Raw genomic sequence first — 23,141 nt, 5'->3', positions numbered from 1 at the left:
ATGCAAATAAGAACAAGATTACGAGAAGACCAAAAAATAGGTTTTTATGAAGAATATATAAGTTTTGATAAAATATTTTTTTTATCCAAACTACCAGTTTTATCCAAACTACCAGTATTATTTTTCACCTAAGAGATGCCTACCATGCACTGCTAGAAGAGAGAGCCTTGTGCACCTCCAGGCCAACAAAACCAATGGATCTTCGGTCCTGTTGTCGCTGAGATCTGGGAAGCCAGACATATCGATCACATCATTCATGAGGATGAAGTGGGTGAGGAACTTGTCATACTGCCTAGATATGAGATCAACCACAGCTCCTGAAACACAAGTGATGTAGCTGTCAAAGTGAATCCGCTCCAGAGGCATACCGGGCTTGAGAATCCTTAACATGTCATCACTCTTGATGTCAAAAGCCATGATATAGACCCGAAGATTAGCGCTGTGGCGTGTCAGTGCCTTCCAATCGTCATCTTCTGGCATGCTTTCCAAGGACTTGTGCATGACAGAAATATTGTGGACCAGAAGAGAAAGTCGATGCAAAGGCACATGGTTACTGGCAGCCAGGACTCTTGCCATCTCTGCTGTAAAGTCACAGAAGTCCAAGGCGAGCGAGCGGAGACTGACAAAGCGCTCCAATTCGACTGCGGTGATCAGAGTGGTATTGCCAGGGATGTGGTTGTCCAGCAAACTCAGGTGTTCCATTGTGTTGGCAATAGGATTGGAGAGAGATGACAATGACGTGGGGGTTACGATCTGCAGCATGAACCCACAGGACAGCCATTTCAGTTGCCTGCTGTTACCCAGTATTTCTTCAAAAAGCTGCTGTATTCTACAGGAAGAACATAAGCAACAACATTTCACTAAATACAGTTTCAGCTGTAGGAGACATTTTTAATTCAGAGTTCAGATCAGCAAACAAGCAGCTGGCACTCTTCGCAGCAAGAACTGCTTACAGAATTCAGTATCCATTTCACACTGACAAAACCACGTTAACACTAGTTGCAAATTCTAGGGGGGATACAGAAATATATCTCTAATACCTGCATTCCTTAATTTTGTTTTTAAACAAATAAAATGGAAATGTCACTTTGAAGCTGTGCATGCAAGATAACTTGTAGCTTGCTTTGTTTCTGTTCTTTTGTAGTTAGCACATGTTCAGCCCAGCTGTCTTCGTCACTAGAAATCCTGGAAAAAGCTTCCTATAAGGAACCTAGCTGTGTTCACATCCATTCCCTGTATTAACACTTTGCACATCTCAAATGATATGCTAAGTCAGGACTGATCCATACATGCAGGTCTCTGACAGCCCCCTCACTGGCTCCCCATTCCGTTTGGAAATAAAGAAGGAAGACGATGGTTGAGGAATGAAAGTGCCTGTGGTCACAGTTCCATATTCGCCACTCCCTGCGTGCCAATCCACCTGTTACTGCAGTCCCAGTGATGAATGGACCTGTGTGAACTCGTGCGCATACTCTCTGCTAAGGGTTACTCGTCAAGCCGCACACAAGGCTGTAACAGATACTACATTTTGATTAGCATGTGCAGTTTGGAGAACGACAATGGAAGGAAAGATACGTGCAAGCCTATGAATTACCATTTGAAGAATGACTTGGGACACCCAGCCAGAGGGAGGACAGCAGGTTTACAAATGCCAGTTCAGTCACTCCAAAGAGTGTCCTTATCTTAAAATGTTTTCCAGTTCAAACACTATGCAGTGGTTCTCAAACTTTTAGCACTGGGACCCACTTTTTAGAATGAGAATCTGTCAGAACCCACTGGAAGTGATGTCATGACTGGAAGTGACATCATCAAGCAGGAAGAGTTTTAACCATTCCAGGTTGCAATCTGACCCACACTTACACAGGAGTAAGTCCCATTTTCTATCATTCTTAAAGGCATGTATCTGAGGACTTCCTGGACACGACATACACAGAACTTCTCCAAAGGCAAGAATCAGAGGATACCACTAGGAACAATGAGATCTCCACAGCAGAAGACTCTGCATGGACGCCAGTGACTGTCAGAAGGAGGGAAGTCAGAAGGCCTGCTGAACCACTGGACCTGCACAACCCATGCCAGTGTCTCTCAGATGCCGGCACTACTGAAGACCCTCCTCACGGACACCAACAGCTGGCAGAACCAGGAAGTGTGGGCAAATCCTGACATGAGAAGGGAAGGTGGAGAAAGGCGGTGGTCATTGGGGATTCCCTGCTAAGGGGTGTTGAAGCTGCTGTGTGCTGACCTGACCCACTGGTTCGAGAGACGCCCTGTCTCCCTGGTGCCAGGATCTGGGATGTGACAGAGAGATTGCCAAGGCTGGTCAAACCCACAGATCACCATCCTTTCTTGCTCATCCACGTAGGAACGAATGATACTGCTGCTGGGCACAGCTGGTTGGTTGGCAACCTTCAGTCTCGAAAGACTATGGTGTAAGCCTACAGCACCCAGTATTCCCAGGCGGTCTCCCATCCAAGTACTAACCAGGCCTGACCCTGCTTAGCTTCCAAACTCAGACAAGATTGGGCACGTGCTATGAGCAGATCATCTCAGACTACGAGGCTCTGGGCAGGAGGATGAAAGATCTGGGGGCCCATGTGGTATTCCCATCTGTTCCCCTGGTAACAAGCAGAAGACTTCAGAGGGAGAGAATAAGACTCCAGGTGAACGACTGGTTACATCACTGGTGTTCTTGGGAGGAATTTGGCTTCTGGGACCACGGACTGCGCTTCTGAATGGACCTGCTGGCTCAAGATGAACTGCATCTCACAAGGAGGGGAAAGAATGTTTTCAGTGGAAGCATGGCGAACCTGATCAGGAGGGCTTTAAACTGAAGGAGGAGCGGGGTTGGAGACATCAACCAGAAGCTTATTTCACCAGTAAGTGCTCTGGATGGGAACCCTCGGGGCACCACTCTAACTAGGGAATATTTGAAGGGGCCCTGAGGGGAAGGGGCACTGAGTTGTAACCTCCAGGGCTTACCCTGCATATATACAAATGTACAGTGTATGGAAAATAAATAAGATGAGCGTGAACTTCTATCAAGTGAAGGTTAATTTGACTTGCTAGGAATAACCAGAACCTGGTGGGATGACTCTCATGATTGGAATGCACAAATGGAAGGCTACCAGTTGTTCCGGAAAAACAGATGTGGTAAAAGGGGAGGGGGTGGCACTATATGTCAAAAATGTATACACCTGCTCAGAAATCCAACCAAGTGGTCCAGGTACCCTTGTGGAGAGCATCTGGGTGAACGTCGGGGGAAAGCAAGCAACAAGCACAACACTGTGTTGGGTGCCTACTATAGACTGCCAAGACAAGGGGAGGAGGTGGACGATGCTTCCTTGAAACAACTGGCAGGCATTGCAAGGAAACATGAGGTAGTTGTAATGGGGGACTTTAACTGTTTGGACATCTGTTGGGAGACTAATTCAGCCAAGCATGGGAGCTCCAATGAAATCAGGTTGTGCCTGGAGGATAACTTCATCTTCCAGAAAGTGGAGGAAGGAACGAGGGGAGGGGTCATCCTGGGCCTGATCTTAAGCAATAAGGAGGAGTTTGCTGATGAGGGAAAAGTAGTGGGGACTTTAGGGGAAAGTGGTCACGAACCGCTGGAATTCTCAATCTTATGGCAAACAAAAGGAACACGCAGTGAAACTTGTACACTGAATTTCAGGAAGGCTGAATTTAATAAGCCCAGAGAAATGATAGGTAGGCTCCCAAGGCTTGATGAAGTAATGCAGTAGTTCTCAAGCTCTCTGGGAACCACTTTAAGAGCCACTAAGTCTTAGCGGGGGCGGGGAGGAGACAGTGGGAGCGGGGGGGGGGAAGCAATCGCTCCACTTTCACTTTCGAAGCTGCGGAGAACCCTGCAGAAGGTCACGCAGGGCTCCCTGCATCCCCGGGAAGCTGCAGGAGGCTTGGGTAAGTGCACCCTGCAGCCCCCTGAACGGTGCTATCCTAGGGATCGTGCCGCTGCCTCCTCCCTGCCTCCTGGCTGGTCCTGCCCCTTAAGGGGGCAGAGGCCAAGGCTCACAGGCTGGGGCGTCACGACTCCCCAGTCTGAAAAGCCCTGAACTAGTGGGAAAAGGGGCCCAAGACGGGTGGAGCTCCTTAAGAAGCAGCTTCTAGAGGCACAGTCAGAGACGATTCCTAGGAAAAAGAAAAGGGGAAAAACCTGGCGGCTGCACAGACATCTTTGTGGCAAGTTGAAGATTTAAAAAGACATGTTTAGGAAGTGAAAGATGGAACTGATCACCAGTACAGACAGGTAGCCCAGTATTGCAGGGTGAGGGTCAGGAGAGCGACTAAGATGATTCCTGGGCTGGGGCACCTTCCTTATGAGGAAAGGCTACAGCGTTTGGGCCTCTTCAGCCTAGAAAAGAGGTGCCGGAGGGGGGGACATGATTGAGACATACAAAATTATGCAGGGGATGGACAGCGTGGATAGGGAGATGCTCTTTACACTCTCACATAACACCAGAACCAGGGCACATCCACTAAAATTGAGTGTTGGGCGGGTTAGGACAGACAAAAGAAAATATTTCTTTACTCAGCGTGTGGTTGGTCTGTGGAACTCCTTGCCACAGGATGTGGTGATGGCGTCTGGCCTGGATGCCTTTAAAAAGGGATTGGACAAGTTTCTGGAGGAAAAATCCATTACGGGTTACAAGCCATGATGTGTATGCGCAACCTCCTGATTTTAGAAATGGGCTATGTCAGAGTGCCAGATGCAAGGGAGGGCACCAGGATGCAGGTCTCTTGCTGTCTTGTGTGCTCCCTGGGGCATTTAGTGGGCCACTGTGAGATACAGGAAGCTGGACTAGATGGGCCTATGGCCTGATCCAGTGGGGCTGTTCTTATGTTCTTAACTATAGCAAACATACTGGCTGGTTCTCTGAACCAAGTAAAGATCCAAGCAATTTTCAGCCACAGTCTATTTCAGGCCAGGGAATGAGATAAATGTAGTGGGTGACTGTTCACCATCTCTTGCATTCAGCTTCAGATAAAACACAACAACAGCTCTCTGCACTTTACAGAATAACAGTCACTGACCACACCTCTGCTTTTCCACAGCTCATTGGTCCAGACTTTACAAATTCTTCTTCTTTTTTTCTGAACCTTCGGAGACATCACTTCATGCAGCTGATGAAGTGGACTGCAGTTCACAAAAACATCTTGGCTACTCCAAGGTGTCAAATGTTTGTTTTTAATCAGCAATTCTTTGCTACCTGCAATTTGGTTCAGAAAATGCTCTGGGGAAATAAATTTGAATTTATTTGCAAATTCAAAAAGACAAACTCTAACAATAACATCCAGTAACCAAGTGTGCCACTGTAATTAAGCCCTGGCTTGGTATTTAGACATAGTAGTCCTGCTCTAGTTGTGATCACACTCAACTAGCTTCTGCGTCATCACAAGAGGCCTCAGACATGGATGTGCACCCCATTCACGCCACAAGACACATCCAGTCAGTTCATTAAGGTCTAGGTGAGCACTGAAGTCATGCAGGCGTACAGGAGAGGCTGCTTGTGCATGCAGACCTCTGGCCGGGTCAGGGTGACAATCTCCAAGCACCTGTCTGGGGGCCTCTGCTCGGCTTTTTTGCCAGGATGGCACAAGGCTCACTGCTGGAAGGCTTGGAGAGCCTCGCAGTTCGGTTTTGCTTCTCTCTCTTATGGAACCTGCCACAGTGAGTCTCTCGACTGGCGCATGCCTCATTTTGTCTGACAAAGAAGCGCTGCTTGCAGCAGAAACTGTGACAAATTCCAGTCAGAGGCTGCAAAGTCAACAACAACCCGGTACAGACCACTCCATGCCCAGAAGAAAGAGACTAAAAGGCCAAGGGGAGCCTTTGCTACTGAGCCAGCACATTTCCTTCACACCAGCTGAGCTGAAAAGCACATTCTCCTTCTCTTCAAAACTCCCACAACATCCACCGCTCAACTTACTGCTTAATCTTCTTGCCATCTGGATCCACTTTGCTGAGGTATGTATTTGATATACTTCCATGCTGCTGCAGGATGCTTATGTCACCAAAGAGACTCAACTTCTGGAGATTCCTGTTGGCAGGAAAGGACTTGGTCAAGGCAAAGGCAACACAACCAAACAAGCAGCTCCAGCTCTGCATTCCCTGACAGGAGCCATGGTGGCCACAGGGACAAGGCAATCAGGGCGCTGAGAGGGAAAACGTCACCTTCCAGCAAGGGCGGCCCATCCATGAGGCAAGGTGACGCAGGCTGCATCCGCGACAGATTCTGGGAGAGGGCGAAGAGCAGCAGATTGGAGTGCCTCTCCCCTGAATCTGCCACCATCACTGCCTGCTTCCAGCTTGCCACAGATGCAACCTGCACTGACCCACTTTCTCCCACTAAAAGCATATGGGGCGTGGGTCACGCACCTCCTTGCCCTGCTCCTTGCACAGCTTCTTCTGTTAGAGAAATAAACGCAGGACTCAGTTTCACTCACAGGGACTGTGAACAAGTTGCTCCTCCGCTTACGCAGGCGCCTGCAATCGAATGTGGAAGCCCTGCATTTCAGCAGTGGATGAAACCGTGTGAGGAGCACAGCAGGGGCAGCTTCCCTCCATGCTAATTGTGTGGGGGTGGGGTGGGGTGGCGGAACTGAGGTGGCAGCAGGTGGCCTGCTGGACTGCACTGCTGCTGCCACCATCCAAGGCACAAAACAAAAACAGCTTCTCCAAGTACATGAAATCCAGGCCCATCTAAGGTGGGTGTCCTCTTTTCAACAAACAGTATTTCAATGGTTCCCAAACTGTGGGTCGGGACCCACTGGTGGGTTGCAACCTGATTTTTGGTGGGTCGCCAAAGGGTGATGGAAAGATCAGATAATTAATTTCCTTCAATCCGGAGACTATTGAAAAATCAGATACTGTACCAGCTAATTACCCTGCAAAGAGCTGAGCACCTGCAATTTGCAAGCATGTGTAATATAGAGAGCTAAAGTTTGAGGGTCTTTCTCTGGTCATTATTTCTTATAAATGAATAAATAAATAAATAAATAAATAAATGGTGACCTAATCATCCACTGATTTTTCACCTGCGGTTTTATCTCAATGGGATGAGAAGGGCCCTTTAAATTAAAGGAAAAAAGTCATTTAACAATAGCCTCGTTAATGCTTTGTTACTGTTAATTTCTTAATGTTAATGTGAGAAAGGGTGGCTTGCTGACAATCCATCAATCATTCTCTCTCCAGGCACTTAGAAGAGCTTCATTTGAAGGCAAGCAAAGGTAATAACTGTGGAATGGTGAAGGGTCACTGGCTCGAGAGTGAAGCATTGCCAAGTGCCTGGAGAGAGACTGGTTGATGGATTGTCTGCCTGATGACTCTATCCTAAATCACAAAGGTCAGCAAGGCTGTTTTTAAATTGCCTGGCATTGTTTTCTAGATGGATTTGCTTTAATGCGATTTTTGCCATCCACATGAGTTCTGAGAATGAAACCCTCGTGAACAATGAGACTCCATCTGTCTTTCTTTCTAGATCTACGTCTTCTAAGGTGGGTCCTGATAGAGTGTCCTTTTAAAAAGTGGATCCTGTTGCTAAAAAGTTTGGGAACCACTGCAGTATTTGAATGACCGTGCTGAAGCTCTAGAACAGGGGTCCCAACCTGACCCACAGGGAGCCCCCAGTCTCAAATGAGCTTCTGGCCCTCTGGAGACCTGCTGGTGCCTGCGCTGGTCCAACACAACCGCTCTCAGCATGAGGACAACTGTTTGACTTCTTGTGTGAGCTGCAGGGTGCGGGCTCCTCCACTGCTTGCTTTCATGTCTGTGATGCAGCAGCAGCGAAGGAAGGGCAGGCTTTGCTATTGCAAGACCTTCTTTCATTCATATAAGTTCCATCTCTAATATATTCATTTATGTAAATGTATTCACATTTTAAATGTAAATTAATTCTTTTTTTCTCAGGCCCCCCAAAACAGTGTCAGAGAGATGATGTGGCCCTCTTGCCAACATGTTTGGACACCCCTGCTCTAGAGAAGGGGTTGCAGTCTTGTTCTATACAGTGGGCCAAACACCTTTGATTATGCCTGCTAAGGGCCAGAAATGTTGTCATTAAGCAGAGCATGACCAAAAACAAGCACTTTATTTTCTCTCTTAGCAACTTACTAGCTGCAAATGACAAGAAAAAACGTGCAAATTTTGATCAAACTTTCAAGGTACGGAAGAGCCCAATTGTCATGCCGGCTGCCTTCCAGCAGTGACACTTCAACACAGCTCAGCAGCTGATGGTAGTGCTGGGAGAGTCTGAGGGGCGGAAAAAGAGCTTCTGCATGCTGCATCCAGCCAAACGGCCTTAAGGGTGACACCCCTGCTCTCTAGGACAGTTTGCCAAACGTGAGAATAGAAGACAACATTTAAATTCAGAAGTTAATTGAATCTCAGTCTCACTTATCTCTCAGGACAGCTGATGCATATGCGCCACTTACAAGAATGGGGCCACAATAATGTGAGTGTTGTAATTAGAGGTTACAGAGTCTACAGAGCTTGCGTCCTGAGTACACTTCTGTACTGCAGCGAGTCATGGACTCTTCGCTCACAACAGGAGAGGAAACTGAGCGCTTTCCACATGCGCTGCCTCCGACGCATCCTCGGCATCACCTGGCAGGACAAAGTTCCAAACAACACAGTCCTGGAACGTGTGGGAATCCCTAGCATGTATGCACTACTGAAACAGAGATGCCTGCGTTGGCTCGGTCATGTCGTGAGAATGGATGATGGCTGGATCCCAAAGGATCTCCTCTATGGAGAACTCGTGCAAGGAAAGCGCCCTACAGGTAGACCACAGCTGCGATACAAGGACATCTGCAAGAGGGATCTGAAGGCCTTAGGGATGGACCTCAACAAGTGGGAAACCCTGGCCTCTGAGCGGCCCGCTTGGAGGCAGGCTGTGCAGCACGGCCTTTCCCAGTTTGAAGAGACACTTGGCCAGCAGTCTGAGGCAAAGAGGCAAAGAAGGAAGGCCCATAGCCAGGGAGGCAGACCAGGGACAGACTGCACTTGCTCCCAGTGCGGAAGGGACTGTCACTCCTGAATTGGCCTTTTCAGCCACACTAGACGCTGTGCCAGAACCACCTTTCAGAGCGCAATACCATAGTCTTTCGAGACTGAAGGTTGCCAATACAAATGTAATTAGAGGCAGCAGCACCTAAGAACACCAGGCAGCACTGCTATTTTTAGCTTTGCACCCTGACGTACCTTGCCTCAGGTACCGCAGTTGCTCGGAGAACAGCACTGCCATTGGAAAGTTTGCGTACAGTCGCGCAATCTATGCATATTGCGCAGTTTAAAGCCAAACTAGATGTTCTTAGAGATCCAGAGCTACCATCACACTCTCCCTTCCTTGCAACATCTAACACAAACAATGCTCAGTGTGAAGTCATTACGCGGTGCTCTCCCCATTTCAGCAAATCATGCATGGCAGAAAGATGCAGAGTGCAATGATGTGCTATCACATGGTTTTGCAGTTGGCCTTGCAAGGAGGAGAGAGAAAAAAGTCATGGAGCGATGGCAGGTCAGAGTCTCTTAAGACCCAATCCTATCCAAGTGTACTCAGAAGTAAGTTCCATTATAGTCAATGGGGCTTACTACCATGTAAGTGCAAAGAGGATTTCAGCCTTATACGAGCTACTTTGGCCCTCAGCTTCATTACACAGTTGTTGTGCAATGCTCCTATTTGCAGCTCAGTCTTAGTTTCCCTAATTCCATGCAAGATTCTGAAGAACCAGGAGCTCCTCTCTAAAGGCAGAGGCATCCCCACACTTAACACAACTGATTTTTCATTATTCTGGCTGGTCTTCCTTCACAGAATTTATTATCAGACACTATTAATTGCACCGAAGCTACACCTCAGGTCACTTATTACTGGTGACCTTAGTATCTTATTTTCCTGCCTTTCCAAGTTCTATCCTGGAAACCTCCCACTAGCCTCTGCCGTGTGGCAGTGAGTTCACTGTTAGTATTTGCCATCCCTGTCTCATCACACAAACCTGCACTACACGTTCAGCCTATTTATACACGGATTTTTTATACACAGATTTGAATCCACACGAATGGCCACTGCAAATGAGAAGGAATGTGCTGATCCCTGGAGAAGGGGAAAATGCACCCCTTTAAAATCAGTTTTTAAAACTGAACAGTCCTTTAACATTAGCCTCATTAATGAGGGGGGGGGGGTAGCTGGCTGACAATCCATCAATCCTTCTCTCCAGGCCACCCCTCCCTTCCCCCCAGAACCTGAAAGAAAGGTTATCACTTTGCATTGGTGAAGGGAGCGGCTGAGTGAAGCATTTGGAGGAGACTGATGGATTGTCTTCTTAATGGCTCTTATCTTACATCACAAAGGTCAGCAAGGCCATTTTTAAATCACCAGAGCAAAGAAACTTTGTTTTTCAAATTGATTTGCTATAGTGCATTTTTTGCCATCCACATCAGTGCTTGCCAAGCAAATAATGAGGCTCAACCTGTACATCTTTGTACATCCTAGAACTGAATGGCAGATGAACTGGAGTACAATCCACTTGGAGCAGGGAGGACAGCACACACTTGATGCAACAGACTGAAAATGACAGATATCTGCTGCTATAAAAAGTAGTTAGGTATGTTTTGTGCCTACACTGACAGTAGTGGGTGCACAAGGTTATGAACACATTCTGATTTAAGGGATCTTTGGCACTGAGAGTCCCCCTCCCCGCTTAGGCCCAATCCTGTCCTCAAGAGAAGCTGGCATATCTTCACACCCACTTGTGAAGTGAAAGCCCTACTGATGTAGATGTCTGCCTGCGGATGGGTACACCACAAGCGCCAGTGGGCCACTGGAAAACAAGGCAACAATATCACTTGGATGTCGCTTGTGCACCAGTGCAACTGTGCTGGCAGAGAGGCCAAGGCAGGAAATAAATGAGGGCACCCCTGATGTGGGAGGGGTGGGCCAGAGTCCATGGACACAGCATCCTAACCTCCCTTCAGACAACGGAAGCCCTGGGTGCAGCCAACTGCAGTACACCAACCAGAGTACTACAGCTCAGAGGCAGGGCACGCGGCACTGGTCTCCCAAAGGGGCAGTTAGTGATGGGAGTCCTGGTGAAAGGGCACTTGGCGCACCAAGGGAGCGCATACATCCCTCCAAATGTGTACGGCAAGGCGGTTTGTTAACTCTTGGTGGTCCATTGCAGGTTTCCCGCCCCAGGAGGTTTCCACAGACCACGCACTGGAACTCCCTCCTTGCCACCCCAAGAGTGGAACAGCAATGCACCCCAGCCAGGTAAGCGGGGGGGGGGGGGAGAAGAGACTCCCATGTTGCAATGTATTGACGTTGCATCTTCCTCTTATGGCTCTACCCCCCCCCCCACTTCTGACCCTCCAGATCAGGGGTGCTCAAACTTTCAACTTTAGGGATGCTGGACCTTTAACAAGTGTATAGAAGAGAGAATTGCAGCAGGTGCAACTTGTCATCCCACAGATGACAAGCTACACCTGCTGAAATTCTCTCTTCTATACACTTGTTAAAGGTCCAGCATCCCTAAAGTTGAAAGTTTGAGCACCCCTGCTCCAGATGATCGAGTGTGTCTCCGCTATCAACCGTGTTGCTTTCCTTCAACATCAACAGTGTTGCCATCCCTTCCTTCTGCAACAGCTCGGAAGAGTCTGCTCCCTTATAGGGAATGCCGAGAACACCAACCACTGCAACTGCTCGTCAAGCGATGATCAATTGCTTGTTTCTCAGTGCCACAGTGGGTTGGACAGCAGTACATGGCAGAATTCCACTCCCACCCCTGAGAAGGAGAAGTCACGTCCCAAGCCACTACAGCCCTGCCCCCTACAGGGCCCCATTGCATGTACACTTGGGTGGCACCCTTTTCCCTCCCTCAGTCACTGATTGTGCATCTCAAGCCAGAGACCAGGTGTGGCTGACGATGCTGTCCATGCCTTGTCACTTGCCTTGCTTCCCACAGGCAGCTGTCCCACAGGTAGGGCGTCATGCAAACCCCCAAGGGATGCCTATAGCCTCCCTGCCTGCAAAGACCAGTGTGAGCCCAGCTGTTGTTTGTTAGGTTGCTGACCTATTCACCCCCGCAGAGTCTTTTCTAGTGGCTGCCTGCTGGGGTTCTTTTGCATCTTTTTAGATTGTGAGCCCTTTGGGGACTGGGAGCCATTCCTTGTTTGATTTTTCTCTGTAAACCGCTTTGGGAACTTTTTTTGTTGAAAAGCGATATATAAATACTTATTGTATTGGCAACCTTCAGTCTCGAAAGACTATGGTATCGCGCTCTGAAAGGTGGTTCTGGCACAGCGTCTAGTGTGGCTGAAAAGGCCAATCCGGGAGTGACAATCCCTTCCACACCGGGAGCAAGTGCAGTCTGTCCCTGGTCTGTCTCCCTGGCTATGGGCCTTCCTTCTTTGCCTCTTAGCCTCAGACTGTTGGCAAAGTGTCTCTTCAAACTGGGAAAGGCCATGCTGCACAGCCTGCCTCCAAGCGGGCCGCTCAGAGGCCAGGGTTTCCCACTTGTTGAGGTCCATCCCTAAGGCCTTCAGATCCCTCTTGCAGATGTCCTTGTATCGCAGCTGTGGTCTACCTGTAGGGCGCTTTCCTTGCACGAGTTCTCCATAGAGGAGATCCTTTGGGATCCGGCCATCATCCATTCTCACGACATGACCAAGCCAACGCAGGCGTCTCTGTTTCAGCAGTGAATACATGCTAGGGATTCCAGCACGTTCCAGGACTGTGTTGTTTGGAACTTTGTCCTGCCAGGTGATGCCGAGGATGCGTCGGAGGCAGCGCATGTGGAAAGCGCTCAATTTCCTCTCCTGTTGTGAGCGAAGAGTCCATGACTCGCTGCAGTACAGAAGTGTACTCAGGACGCAAGCTCTGTAGACCTGGATCTTGGTATGTTCCGTCAGCTTCTTGTTGGACCAGACTCTCTTTGTGAGTCTGGAAAGCGTGGTAGCTGCTTTACCGATGCGCTTGTTTAGCTCGGTATCGAGAGAATGAGTGTCGGAGATCGTTGAGCCAAGGTACACAAAGTCATGGACAACCTCCAGTTCATGCTCAGAGATTGTAATGCAGGGAGGTGAGTCCACATCCTGAACCATGACCTGTGTTTTCTTCAGGCTGATTGTCAGTCCAAAATCTTGGCAGGCCTTGCTAAAACGATCCATGAGCTGCTGGAGATCTTTGGCAGAGTGGGTAGTGACAGCTGCATCATCGGCAAAGAGGAAGTCACGCAGACATTTCAGCTGGACTTTGGATTTTGCTCTCAGTCTGGAGAGGTTGAAGAGCTTTCCGTCTGATCTGGTCCGGAGATAGATGCCTTCTGTTGCAGTTCCAAAGGCCTGCTTCAGCAGGACAGCGAAGAAAATCCCAAACAAGGTTGGTGCAAGAACACAGCCCTGCTTCACTCCGCTTCGGATGTCAAAAGGGTCTGATGTGGAGCCATCGAAGACAACAGTGCCCTTCATGTCCTTGTGGAAAGATCTGATGATGCTGAGGAGCCTGGGTGGACATCCAATCTTGGGGAGAATCTTGAAGAGGCCGTCTCTGCTGACCAGGTCGAAAGCCTTTGTGAGATCTATGAAGGCTATAAAGAGTGGTTGTCGTTGTTCCCTGCATTTCTCCTGCAGTTGTCTAAGGGAGAATACCATATCAGTGGTGGACCTGTTGGCTCGGAATCCACACTGCGATTCTGGATAGACGCTCTCTGCAAGTACCTGGAGCCTCTTTAGTACAACTCGGGCAAACAGCTTTCCTACAACGCTAAGGAGAGAGATGCCGCGGTAGTTGTTGCAGTCACCCCTGTCACCTTTGTTCTTGTACAGCGTGATGATGTTTGCATCCCTCATGTCTTGAGGTACTCCACCTTCTCTCCAGCAGAGACAGAGGATTTCATGCAGCTCAGTGACGATGATCTCTTTGCAGCATTTTAGGACTTCAGCAGGGATGCTGTCTTTTCCAGGTGCCTTGCCAAAGGCAAGGGAGTCCAGGGCCACGTGAAGTTCTTCTAGGGTTGGTTCACTGTCAAGCTCTTCCAGCACAGGCAGGCACTCAATGTTGTTCAGTGCTTCTTCGGTGACTACATTTTCTCTGGAATATAGCTCAGAGTAGTGCTGCACCCAGCGTTCCATCTGCTGCGCCCGATCCTGGATGACCTCGCCTGTGGCAGACTTCAGAGGGGCAATTTTCTTCTGTGTTGGACCTAGGGCCTGCTTGATACCATCATACATCCCCTTGATGTTGCCGGTGTCAGCTGCTATCTGTATCTCGGAACAGAGCTGGAGCCAGTAGTCGTTAGCACATCTCCTGGCAGTCTGTTGGACTTTGCTGCGAGCAGTTCGGAGGACCTGCAGGTTGCGCTCACTGGGACAGGCCTTGTATGCTGCTTGAGCTCTCCTCTTTTCCTCAATGACTGGTGTCAACTCCTCAGAGTGGGCTTCAAACCAGTCTGCCGCCTTGTTGGTCTTCTTGCCGAATATGGACAAGGCGGTGTTGTAAACGGTATTCTTGAAATGTTCCCATCTGTTGGATGCGTTTGCGTCGGCCGGGCCTGGAAGAGATTCCTCAAGCGCTTGTGCAAATTCCTCCACTTTTCTCTGATCCCGGGTCTTGCTGGTATCAATGCGAGGTCTTCCTTCCTTTTATAAATACTACTACTGCTAATAATAATATTCATTATTCACTCACCTAGCCCAGCTCCCTGTATCTTAAAGTGGCCCATCAGATGCTGTGGGCAACACTCAAGACCACAGAAGACATTGATCCTGGTGCCCTCCCTTGCATCTGGAATTCTGAAGTAGCCCATTTCTAAAGCCAGGAGACTGCACAAACCCATCACAGCTCTGATGGATTTTTTTTCTAGAAATCTGTCCAATCCCCCCTTAGAGGCATCTAGGCCAGATGCTATCACCACATCCTTGGCAGGGAGTTCCAAGGAAGAGTGTGTGTGATGAAGTTTTCTTTGCCAGTCTCCTGCTGCAGCTGCACAGTTGGGCAGCAGCTTTGTGGAGTGGTTGATATGGGTTCTGGATCTGCCTCCCCCTCTTTCTGTCACTGCCATGGTTGTTTCTGGCTGTCAGAAAAAGAGTTTTGCTGGTTATAGGACAAGCCCTTCGGTCAAACTCAAACCCTCTTGCTTGGCTCCCAGACTCTGTCCTGCGCAGTGAGCTTGGCCTGAGTGCTGTTAAGGCTCCCCCTACAGTTTGTGCCTGCCCCTCCCTTGGCAAAACGCTCCATCCAGCTGGCAGGTACTTGAGTCCTGGCCACAGAGGGGCTTGTTTCACAAGGCTGCCCTCTTCCCAGGGAGCTGTCCTCCTACCTTTCCTCTGCTCTGCTCTAGATATTCCAAAAGACGTGGATATTTGTGTCAGTGGGTTGAAGGACTTGAACCCCCAGTGAGGAGCAGGCACCTGCTAGTGGTTCTTGGCGCTTGGCACCACTGTCACTCCTGCAGGAGTCGGAGTTGCTGTGACATCCGTGCAGGCTGTCCTTGAGGCACCTCCACCCACGGCTGGAGCCAGTGCCCTGCTGCCATGCAGCTCATGCCTAGTGGTTGGCAACAGTGCCTATCCCCACCACTGGCTGGCTGCTCAGTCCTGCCTGGCCGCGCTTCTCTGGTTCTGCCAGTGCTGCGAGTCACTGACAGATGGGGTGACGGCACCTCGGACGTTGTACTCGTGATGCACCAACCTCATGGTGACGACACAAAGGTGATGTGCCAGCTTTGTGGCCACGACACAAAGATGGCTCACAGATGTTGAGGTAACTCCACCATGATGACACCACAATAGCACAGCGGTGATGCACTGTCATCAGGATGCTGCTCCACGGACAACAACAGGTTGCATCAGTATTTCTGTGGGTGTTGGGGGTGCTACTGGGAAGGGCTGCACCAGTGTCTTTGCCAGGACAGGCTTGCCACCTGGCCTTTGCTCCACTGGTGCACTGTTAGTGTGGCACTGCCAGGATGGGCTCAGGATACAACAGCTGTTATGCTGGCATCTGTGCAATGCTGGCGTGGACCTTTAGTCCATTAAAACGAGCTGGCACTGTGCCACGCTCTCCCCTTGGGAGAGGTAAAGGAGGACGTGCACTTCTACAGTCTTCTTCATACTTTGCCTACTGCTGGCAAGGCAGTGGCATGGTAAGGCTTTGCCACCACTGCGCCCAGAATCATCATTCTGGTGCACCTCGGATTGCAGTTTGACAGCCCCTGCTCTGCACCCTGTAACATGCTTTTGTGGATTCAGGGTCCTTTCCCCTGTCCAGAGTCGCTAACCCTCTTACTGATTGGCACGTGCTTGCCAACTGGGCAGCCAACCCTGTTTATCCAGATAAAGGGATGGGATGGAGAGATCAGGTGGGCTCCACTCTCCCATACAGGTAACTGTAGGGACATCATCAACCCTAGGTGACTTAAGTTCAAGCACTGGAAAGTTTGGGTGTGTTCTGTCAGGCCTGCCACAATATGTAATTTTGGCTGCAGAAGTCACACCTACTTACTCTTCTGTAAGCCTCGGGAACTCCTGGGAAAATGCACATAGCTAGAAATAGGGACTGTATTCCTAGCTAGCTGTGGTCAGGAATTTCTTTGCCTACACTTCCCACTCCAAGCTAACCTATGAACCTCACCAGCTTAGCAATGTGCTGATTGAGCTTTTGTGTGCTTTACTCTTGAGTAGAACTGCACCTGAGTTGCATCTGCTGGGCGTTCCAGATCCACTGCCTAATTTGATCAAGCTTTTCTTTGCATCCATACATCTTAGTTTGTGTATTTTCCATCAAACTGCATGTATGTTTCCTACCTGCTGCTGCAGCCCCATTTCTTCCCCTATTTGCATATTGTCAACAGTCATAAAACAAGTTCCCTTTCAAACAACGTAGCAGCGCCCTTGACTAATATCACACCATCCCATGTGATACTGACAAAGTTGTGCGGCAGTTGATAAAGCATACTTCAAATCTTCTAAGACACCGATTCCAAGTACTACCAAAGCACAGTGTTTCTCAACCAGTGGTACAGGTACCACCAATGGTACTTAGAGGTGGTGTCTGGTGGTACTTGCAGGACCCCTGAACAGTTGCCGTCCAGCAGCAAGAGCAGGAATGCAACACAACCAACAGCAGCAGAAGGCTCGGCTCAGCGGGCAGAGCTTCAAAGCAGGCTTTTCCACACTCGAAAAAGCCCTCCTATCCACCGAGTCCCTTACTGTTGTATCGCATCCGGCCTCCAAACCCAGAAGTAACTGGTGATGCTGTCAACACCAGTTACTTCAGCTGGTACTCTGAATAGGTGGACCACGTGAAGTGGTACGGTGGAGGACAAATGCTGAGAAACGCAGCTCTAGGATGTTATGGAGCTGTCTTTTCTTTGGTCTTCCTCTTGATCTTTTCCCACTACTTTCGGCATCGTATACTTGCTGGACTAGACCAGTTGTTCAGGCACATTATGTGGCCAAACCAGCGCAGCCGACTTGTTAAAACCTGCAGCAAAGGTGGTTTCTCACCTGCCACATCTTCATTTCTCCACTGCTGCCACCACCTGACTTTCTTTATTTTATGCAGACAGCAGGTGCAAAGCTTTTTGTTGATGGTGTTTCTGTAGAATCTGTTTCTGCTCTCGTAGCCAGATAGTAAAGTTGAAATGACTGTAGTCTTAAAAACTTTAATTTTCATGCTTCTTGGAGGTGCCTATTATGCCCCACTGTTTTGATCAGATTTGCATATGTAGCTGTTGCTACGCCAGTTCTAATTATTTCCAAGCTACATAATGCATCAGATATTTACTCTTCCTTCTATGTACCTACTTCTGCAATGGGTTCTCCACCCACTGCAATTTTACTGCTGATGTTAGGTACTTTTTCTTTGATTTTTTTTAACTGCTGTGGTTATAGTTTTATCTGTGCTTATCTTTAGTTCCAATGGTCTGGCTCCATTGCTAATAAATTCCACTAAGGCTTGTATAGGTGTCTGTACCATACTATTGTTGGCAACCTTCAGTCTCGAGAGACTATGGTATCGCGCTCTGAAAGGTGGTTTTGGAACATCGTCTAGTGTGGCTGAAAAGGCCAATTCGGGAGTGACAATCCCTTCCACAATGGGAGCAAGTGCAGTCTGACCCTTGTCTGTCTCCCTGGCTATGGGCCTTCCTTCTTTGCCTCTTAGCCTCAGACTGTTGGCCAAGTGTCTCTTCAAACTGGGAAAGGCCATGCTGCACAGCCTGCCTCCAAGCGGGCCGCTCAGAGGCCAGAAATTCCCACTTGTTGAGGTCCACTCCTAAGGCCTTCAGATCCCTCTTGCAGATGTCCTTGTATCGCAGCTGTGGTCTACCTGTAGGGCGCTTTCCTTGCATGAGTTCTCCATAGAGGAGATCCTTTGGGATCCGGCCATCATCCATTCTCACAACATGACCGAGCCAACGCAGGCGACTCTGTTTCAGCAGTGCATACATGCTAGGGATTCCAGCACGTTCCAGGACTGTGTTGTTAGGAACTTTGTCCTGCCAAGTGATGCCGAGAATGCGTCGGAGGCAGCGCATGTGGAATGCGTTCAGTTTCCTCTCCTGTTGTGAGTGAAGAGTCCATGACTCGCTGCAGTACAGAAGTGTACTCAGGACGCAAGCTCTGTAGACCTGGATCTTGGTATGTTCCGTCAGCTTCTTGTTGGACCAGACTCTCTTTGTGAGTCTGGAAAACGTGGTAGCTGCTTTACCGATGTGTTTGTTTAGTTCGGTATCGAGAGAAAGAGTGTCAGAGATCGTTGAGCCAAGGTACACAAAGTCATGGACAACCTCCAGCTCATGCGCAGAGATAGTAATGCAGGGAGGTGAGTCCACATCCTGAACCATGACCTGTGTTTTCTTAAGGCTGATCGTCAGTCCAAAATCTTGGCAGGCCTTGCTAAAATGATCCATGAGCTGCTGGAGATCTTTGGCAGAGTGGGTAGTGACAGCTGCATCGTCGGCAAAGAGGAAGTCACGCAGACATTTCAGCTGGACTTTGGACTTTGCTCTCAGTCTGGAGAGGCTGAAGAGCTTTCCATCTGATCTGGTCCGGAGATAGATGCCTTCTGTTGCGGTTCCAAAGGCATGCTTCAGCAGGACAGCAAAGAAAATCCCAAACAAGGTTGGTGCAAGAACACAGCCCTGCTTCACTCTGCTTCGGATGTCAAAGGGGTCTGATGTGGAGCCATCGAAGACAACAGTGCCCTTCATGTTCTTGTGGAAGGATCTGATGATGCTGAGAAGCCTGGGTGGACATCCAATCTTGGGGAGAATCTTGAAGAGGCCATCCCTGCTGACCAGATCGAAAGCCTTTGTGAGATCTATGAAGGCTATAAAGAGTGGCTGTCGTTGTTCCCTGCATTTCTCCTGCAGTTGTCTAAGGGAGAATACCATATCAGTGGTGGACCTGCTGGCTCGGAATCCGCACTGTGATTCTGGATAAACGCTCTCTGCAAGTACCTGGAGCCTCTTTAGTGCAACTCGGGCAAACAGCTTTCCTACTACGCTAAGGAGAGAGATGCCACGGTAGTTACTGCAGTCACCCCTGTCGCCCTTGTTCTTGTACAGCATGATGATGTTTGCATCCTTCATGTCTTACCATACTTATGGTCATACTTATGGTCATACTTATAGTATTGTGTCTGTACCATACTATATCATCCGCATATTCTAGCCTTTTGGTGTGTAAATCTTACAGGCTCCAATGGTTGATACATTTTTTTTTGACAAAATAATCCAGGGGTCTCCAAACCCCGGCCTGGGGGCCAGATGCAGCCTGAGTGAGCCTCTATCTGGCCCATGGCCAGATTCTGGCCCACTTGATCAAACACAACCAGAGCTGTGCTCTGGTCATGCCCAGGGGGTGTTCTGAGGGCCTAAAAACATCACTTCCTGGTTTTCCTGAAAAATTGTAAGTAATTTTTTGTACTCTCTGAAGGCCTTAGAAGGACTTCTGAGGGTCAGGGAGGCCTCCCTGGCCCTCAGAACATGCAACGGGTGTTTCCTGTAATGTGCTAGTTCTGAGATATTTACTCCTGTATATTTAAGTAAGCTGTTTGGGAGGTGGGGGAATGGGAGCCCATTTAAGAGTGTGCTTTGTTTAGTTGCTGACTGGAGAAATCCTGGAAACTTGAGCCCATTCATTTATTCATTCATCTAAGTTTCACCTTGAATGTATTAAATTTTATATTTAAAAAAATTTTTTTTTCCAGACCTCAACACTGAGCCAGATATTTGATGGGGCGCTCTGGCTACAAAGTTTGGAATCCCCCGAGATAATCTATTGTTCTGTTAAATACTGTTGATTTCAAAAAAGTTACCATGAATATTTCCTATTTTAACTGACCTGGAGTCAGCATAAAGCTGCTTAATTAATCTAATAATCTTCCTTTTGAATGCCGTAATGGTCCTGGGCCCAGTTCTGTCCAACTTTTCAACACCAGTGCAGCCTCAAGGTAAGAGAACAAATATTCCCTTACCTTGAGGAGGCCTCCATGACTGCCCCCCACAGCAGGATGCAGCACATGCCCCATTGATACAGCTAAATCAGTGCTAGAAATGTGGATAAGATATGGCCCTTAGTAAGGTCCACAGATTTTCCTGTATCACGGAGTCAAAAGCTTGCTTGAAATGTATGAATGCCATGACACAGTCTTGATTATACTGATACATTTTCTCAACTATTTGTCAAAATCCAAAGATACTGTCAATAGTACATCATCCTGATCTGAAACCATTTGTGTTTTGTTCCAGATTTTTCATAAAGTAATGTTAATCCTATTTTGTATTAAGGGACACAGATGTTTCCAATAACTGGCAGCAGAGTTATACCACAGTAATCATTACAGCTAGTTGGAGCTCCCTTTCTGAAAAATGGAATAATGATACTGTGTTTCCATTTGGAAGGGATTTCTTCACTATCCCAAATGATGTCAAATAGTCATAAGTTATTTACCGGTGGTTTCAATGTCCCCTTTGATTCATTTTGCCACTATATTGCATATGCCTGGTGCTCTGTTGTTTCTGAGCCTATTTATGGTTTCTTCAACATCTAACTGTAAAATGAACAAAATACATACATGTTGGAATTTTGTCCATTTGGTTTATTCATTTTCTCTTGGATTTTTAATAAAGTAATAATCTTTTAACACTTGCCTGCCTAGTCCATGTGTTGTACAGTAAGTTGTCATGTCTGATCACTCTCAGATGCTACTGTGGTGTTGATTTTTAATATGAATGAATGGGTTCAGTGCTCTCCTGGGAGGGAGGTTTTTTCCAGATTTCCAACCCACCCTAGGTCTCTTTAGCCTTGGATGATGGCAGCAGATAGTAACTACCAGTTTCCTCCCCCCGCTCAGCTGCTGATACAATAAGTGCATGAGTGCCAACCACTAGGCACTACTCCCCTTGAGCAGCCTACCTTCTTCCAGTATGATCCCCAACCTTTAGTTGCACCTCCTTTGAGAGAAAGTGGCTGAACGTGCCATGGTGTCATTTGTATGGAAGGGGCTGGTGCACAAAGGCCAGGTGGAAAGCCCCTGGAGGTCAGAGTTGGTCTCTGGCCCCTGGGTGGCCTCTCTCTATAGGTTTCTCAGAATGACCAGTGCTATATTTCCTAATCACAACAAACAGAATCTGTTCACAAGAAATATTTTACCACCTAAAGTCACATCCGTTGCCTAATTAAATGCTCTCATGTCACCAAATATGTACAAGGTCATATACTCTGCACTGTGGTTTTAGTTTTGTGATGGGAAGTGCAACATTCAGCAACAATCCAGATGACAACTGCATCACACATACAAGCCTCAAGCTCGTCAACTCAATATTTCAAAGACACGTTTATGTACAATGTGGTTTCCATGCAACACAATTTCTGAATCGCGCACAAAGCTATACACCAGAGAAATAGCTACTCTACTCTAGTCATCAGAAATACACACAAGAGAATAGGCAAATTAAACCAATCTAGAAAAGCAAGTATGACAACAAATGTCAACTGGACAAAACTTCACTCCATAAGATAGAAAGGTGCATCATCATCATCATCATAAACTTTATTTGTATCCCGCCCTTCTCCCTAAAAGGGACCCAGGGCATAAAGCCTTTATCAGCACATGTTATGAAGCTAATATGATTGAACTCAAACAAACAACACATTTAGAAAGGCGTCCACATGTAAAATGTAGCCTAAAAATATTAATAACCATGAGACAGCTGTCATGTTTGGGACAGTGAAAGTAAACTGTTAGCCATTTCCCATATATTTTTTTTAATGATAGGGTGATTACTGCCTTAACCAAGTTTTTCCTGAGAATATACATTACAATAAAATTTTAACAAATATAACAAAATGAGATTTTGTGGTTTTGGTAATACTTGAGCTTTGTGCATAAACATTCAGGGCATGACCCCCTCTACTCTGTCTGGCAAAGGCAGCTCAAAGGAAAATACAAACTTTGGGGGGAGGCTTTTAGCTAGGGCTGTAATTGGGGTGTGTGATTTAGGGCCCAATCTTATCCAATTTCCAGTGCTGGTGCCAATGGGGCATGTGCTGCATTCTGCAGTGCAGGGGCAATCACTGAGGCCACCTCAAGGTATGGGAACATTTGTTCCCTTGCCTCAGGGCTGCACTGACAGCTGCTCTGGTGCTGGAAAGTTAGATAGGATTGGGCCCATACTCCCTTTCTCCCATGCTGTGGTCCTGATCACAAGATCAGATGCTCCCCAGCTGGTATTAACAAAAGAAAAAAGACAAAAGCATAATGATGTCATCAGCTGTGGTCGTCATAAAGAACATAAGAACAGCCCCACTGGATCAGGCCATAGGCCCATCTAGTCCAGCTTCCTGTATCTCACAGCAGCCCACCAAATGCCCCTGGGAGCACACCTGATAACAAGAGACCTCATCCTGGTGCCCTCCCTCGCATCTGGCATTCTGACATAACCCATTTCTAAAATCAGGAGGTTGCGCATACACATCATGGCTTGTACCCCGTAATGGATTTTTCCTCCAGAAACTTGTCCAATCCCCTTTTAAAGGCGTCCAGGCCAGTCGCCATCACCACATCCTGTGGCAAAGAGTTCCACAGACCAACCACACGCTGAGTAAAGAAATATTTTCTTTTGTC

General features: G+C 48.0%; 1 protein-coding gene across 1 annotated transcript in view; it reads right to left on the bottom strand.

Moving 5' to 3' along the window:
- Positions 1-23,141, bottom strand: part of FBXO33 (F-box protein 33) — a 33,973-nt gene that overhangs the window by 3,984 nt on the left and 6,848 nt on the right. The window contains exons 2-3 of the mRNA XM_066634710.1: positions 5,949-6,059; positions 144-829 (exon numbers count right to left, since the gene is read on the bottom strand). Coding sequence (XP_066490807.1) covers positions 144-829; positions 5,949-6,059 — 797 coding nt within the window. The remainder of the gene's footprint in view (positions 1-143; positions 830-5,948; positions 6,060-23,141) is intronic.

This window comes from Tiliqua scincoides, chromosome 1, assembly GCF_035046505.1.
Source record: "Tiliqua scincoides isolate rTilSci1 chromosome 1, rTilSci1.hap2, whole genome shotgun sequence".
Classification (NCBI taxonomy): domain Eukaryota; kingdom Metazoa; phylum Chordata; class Lepidosauria; order Squamata; family Scincidae; genus Tiliqua; species Tiliqua scincoides.
Note: the sequence above shows the minus strand (reverse complement) of the source record. Positions and strands in the feature narration are given on the sequence as shown.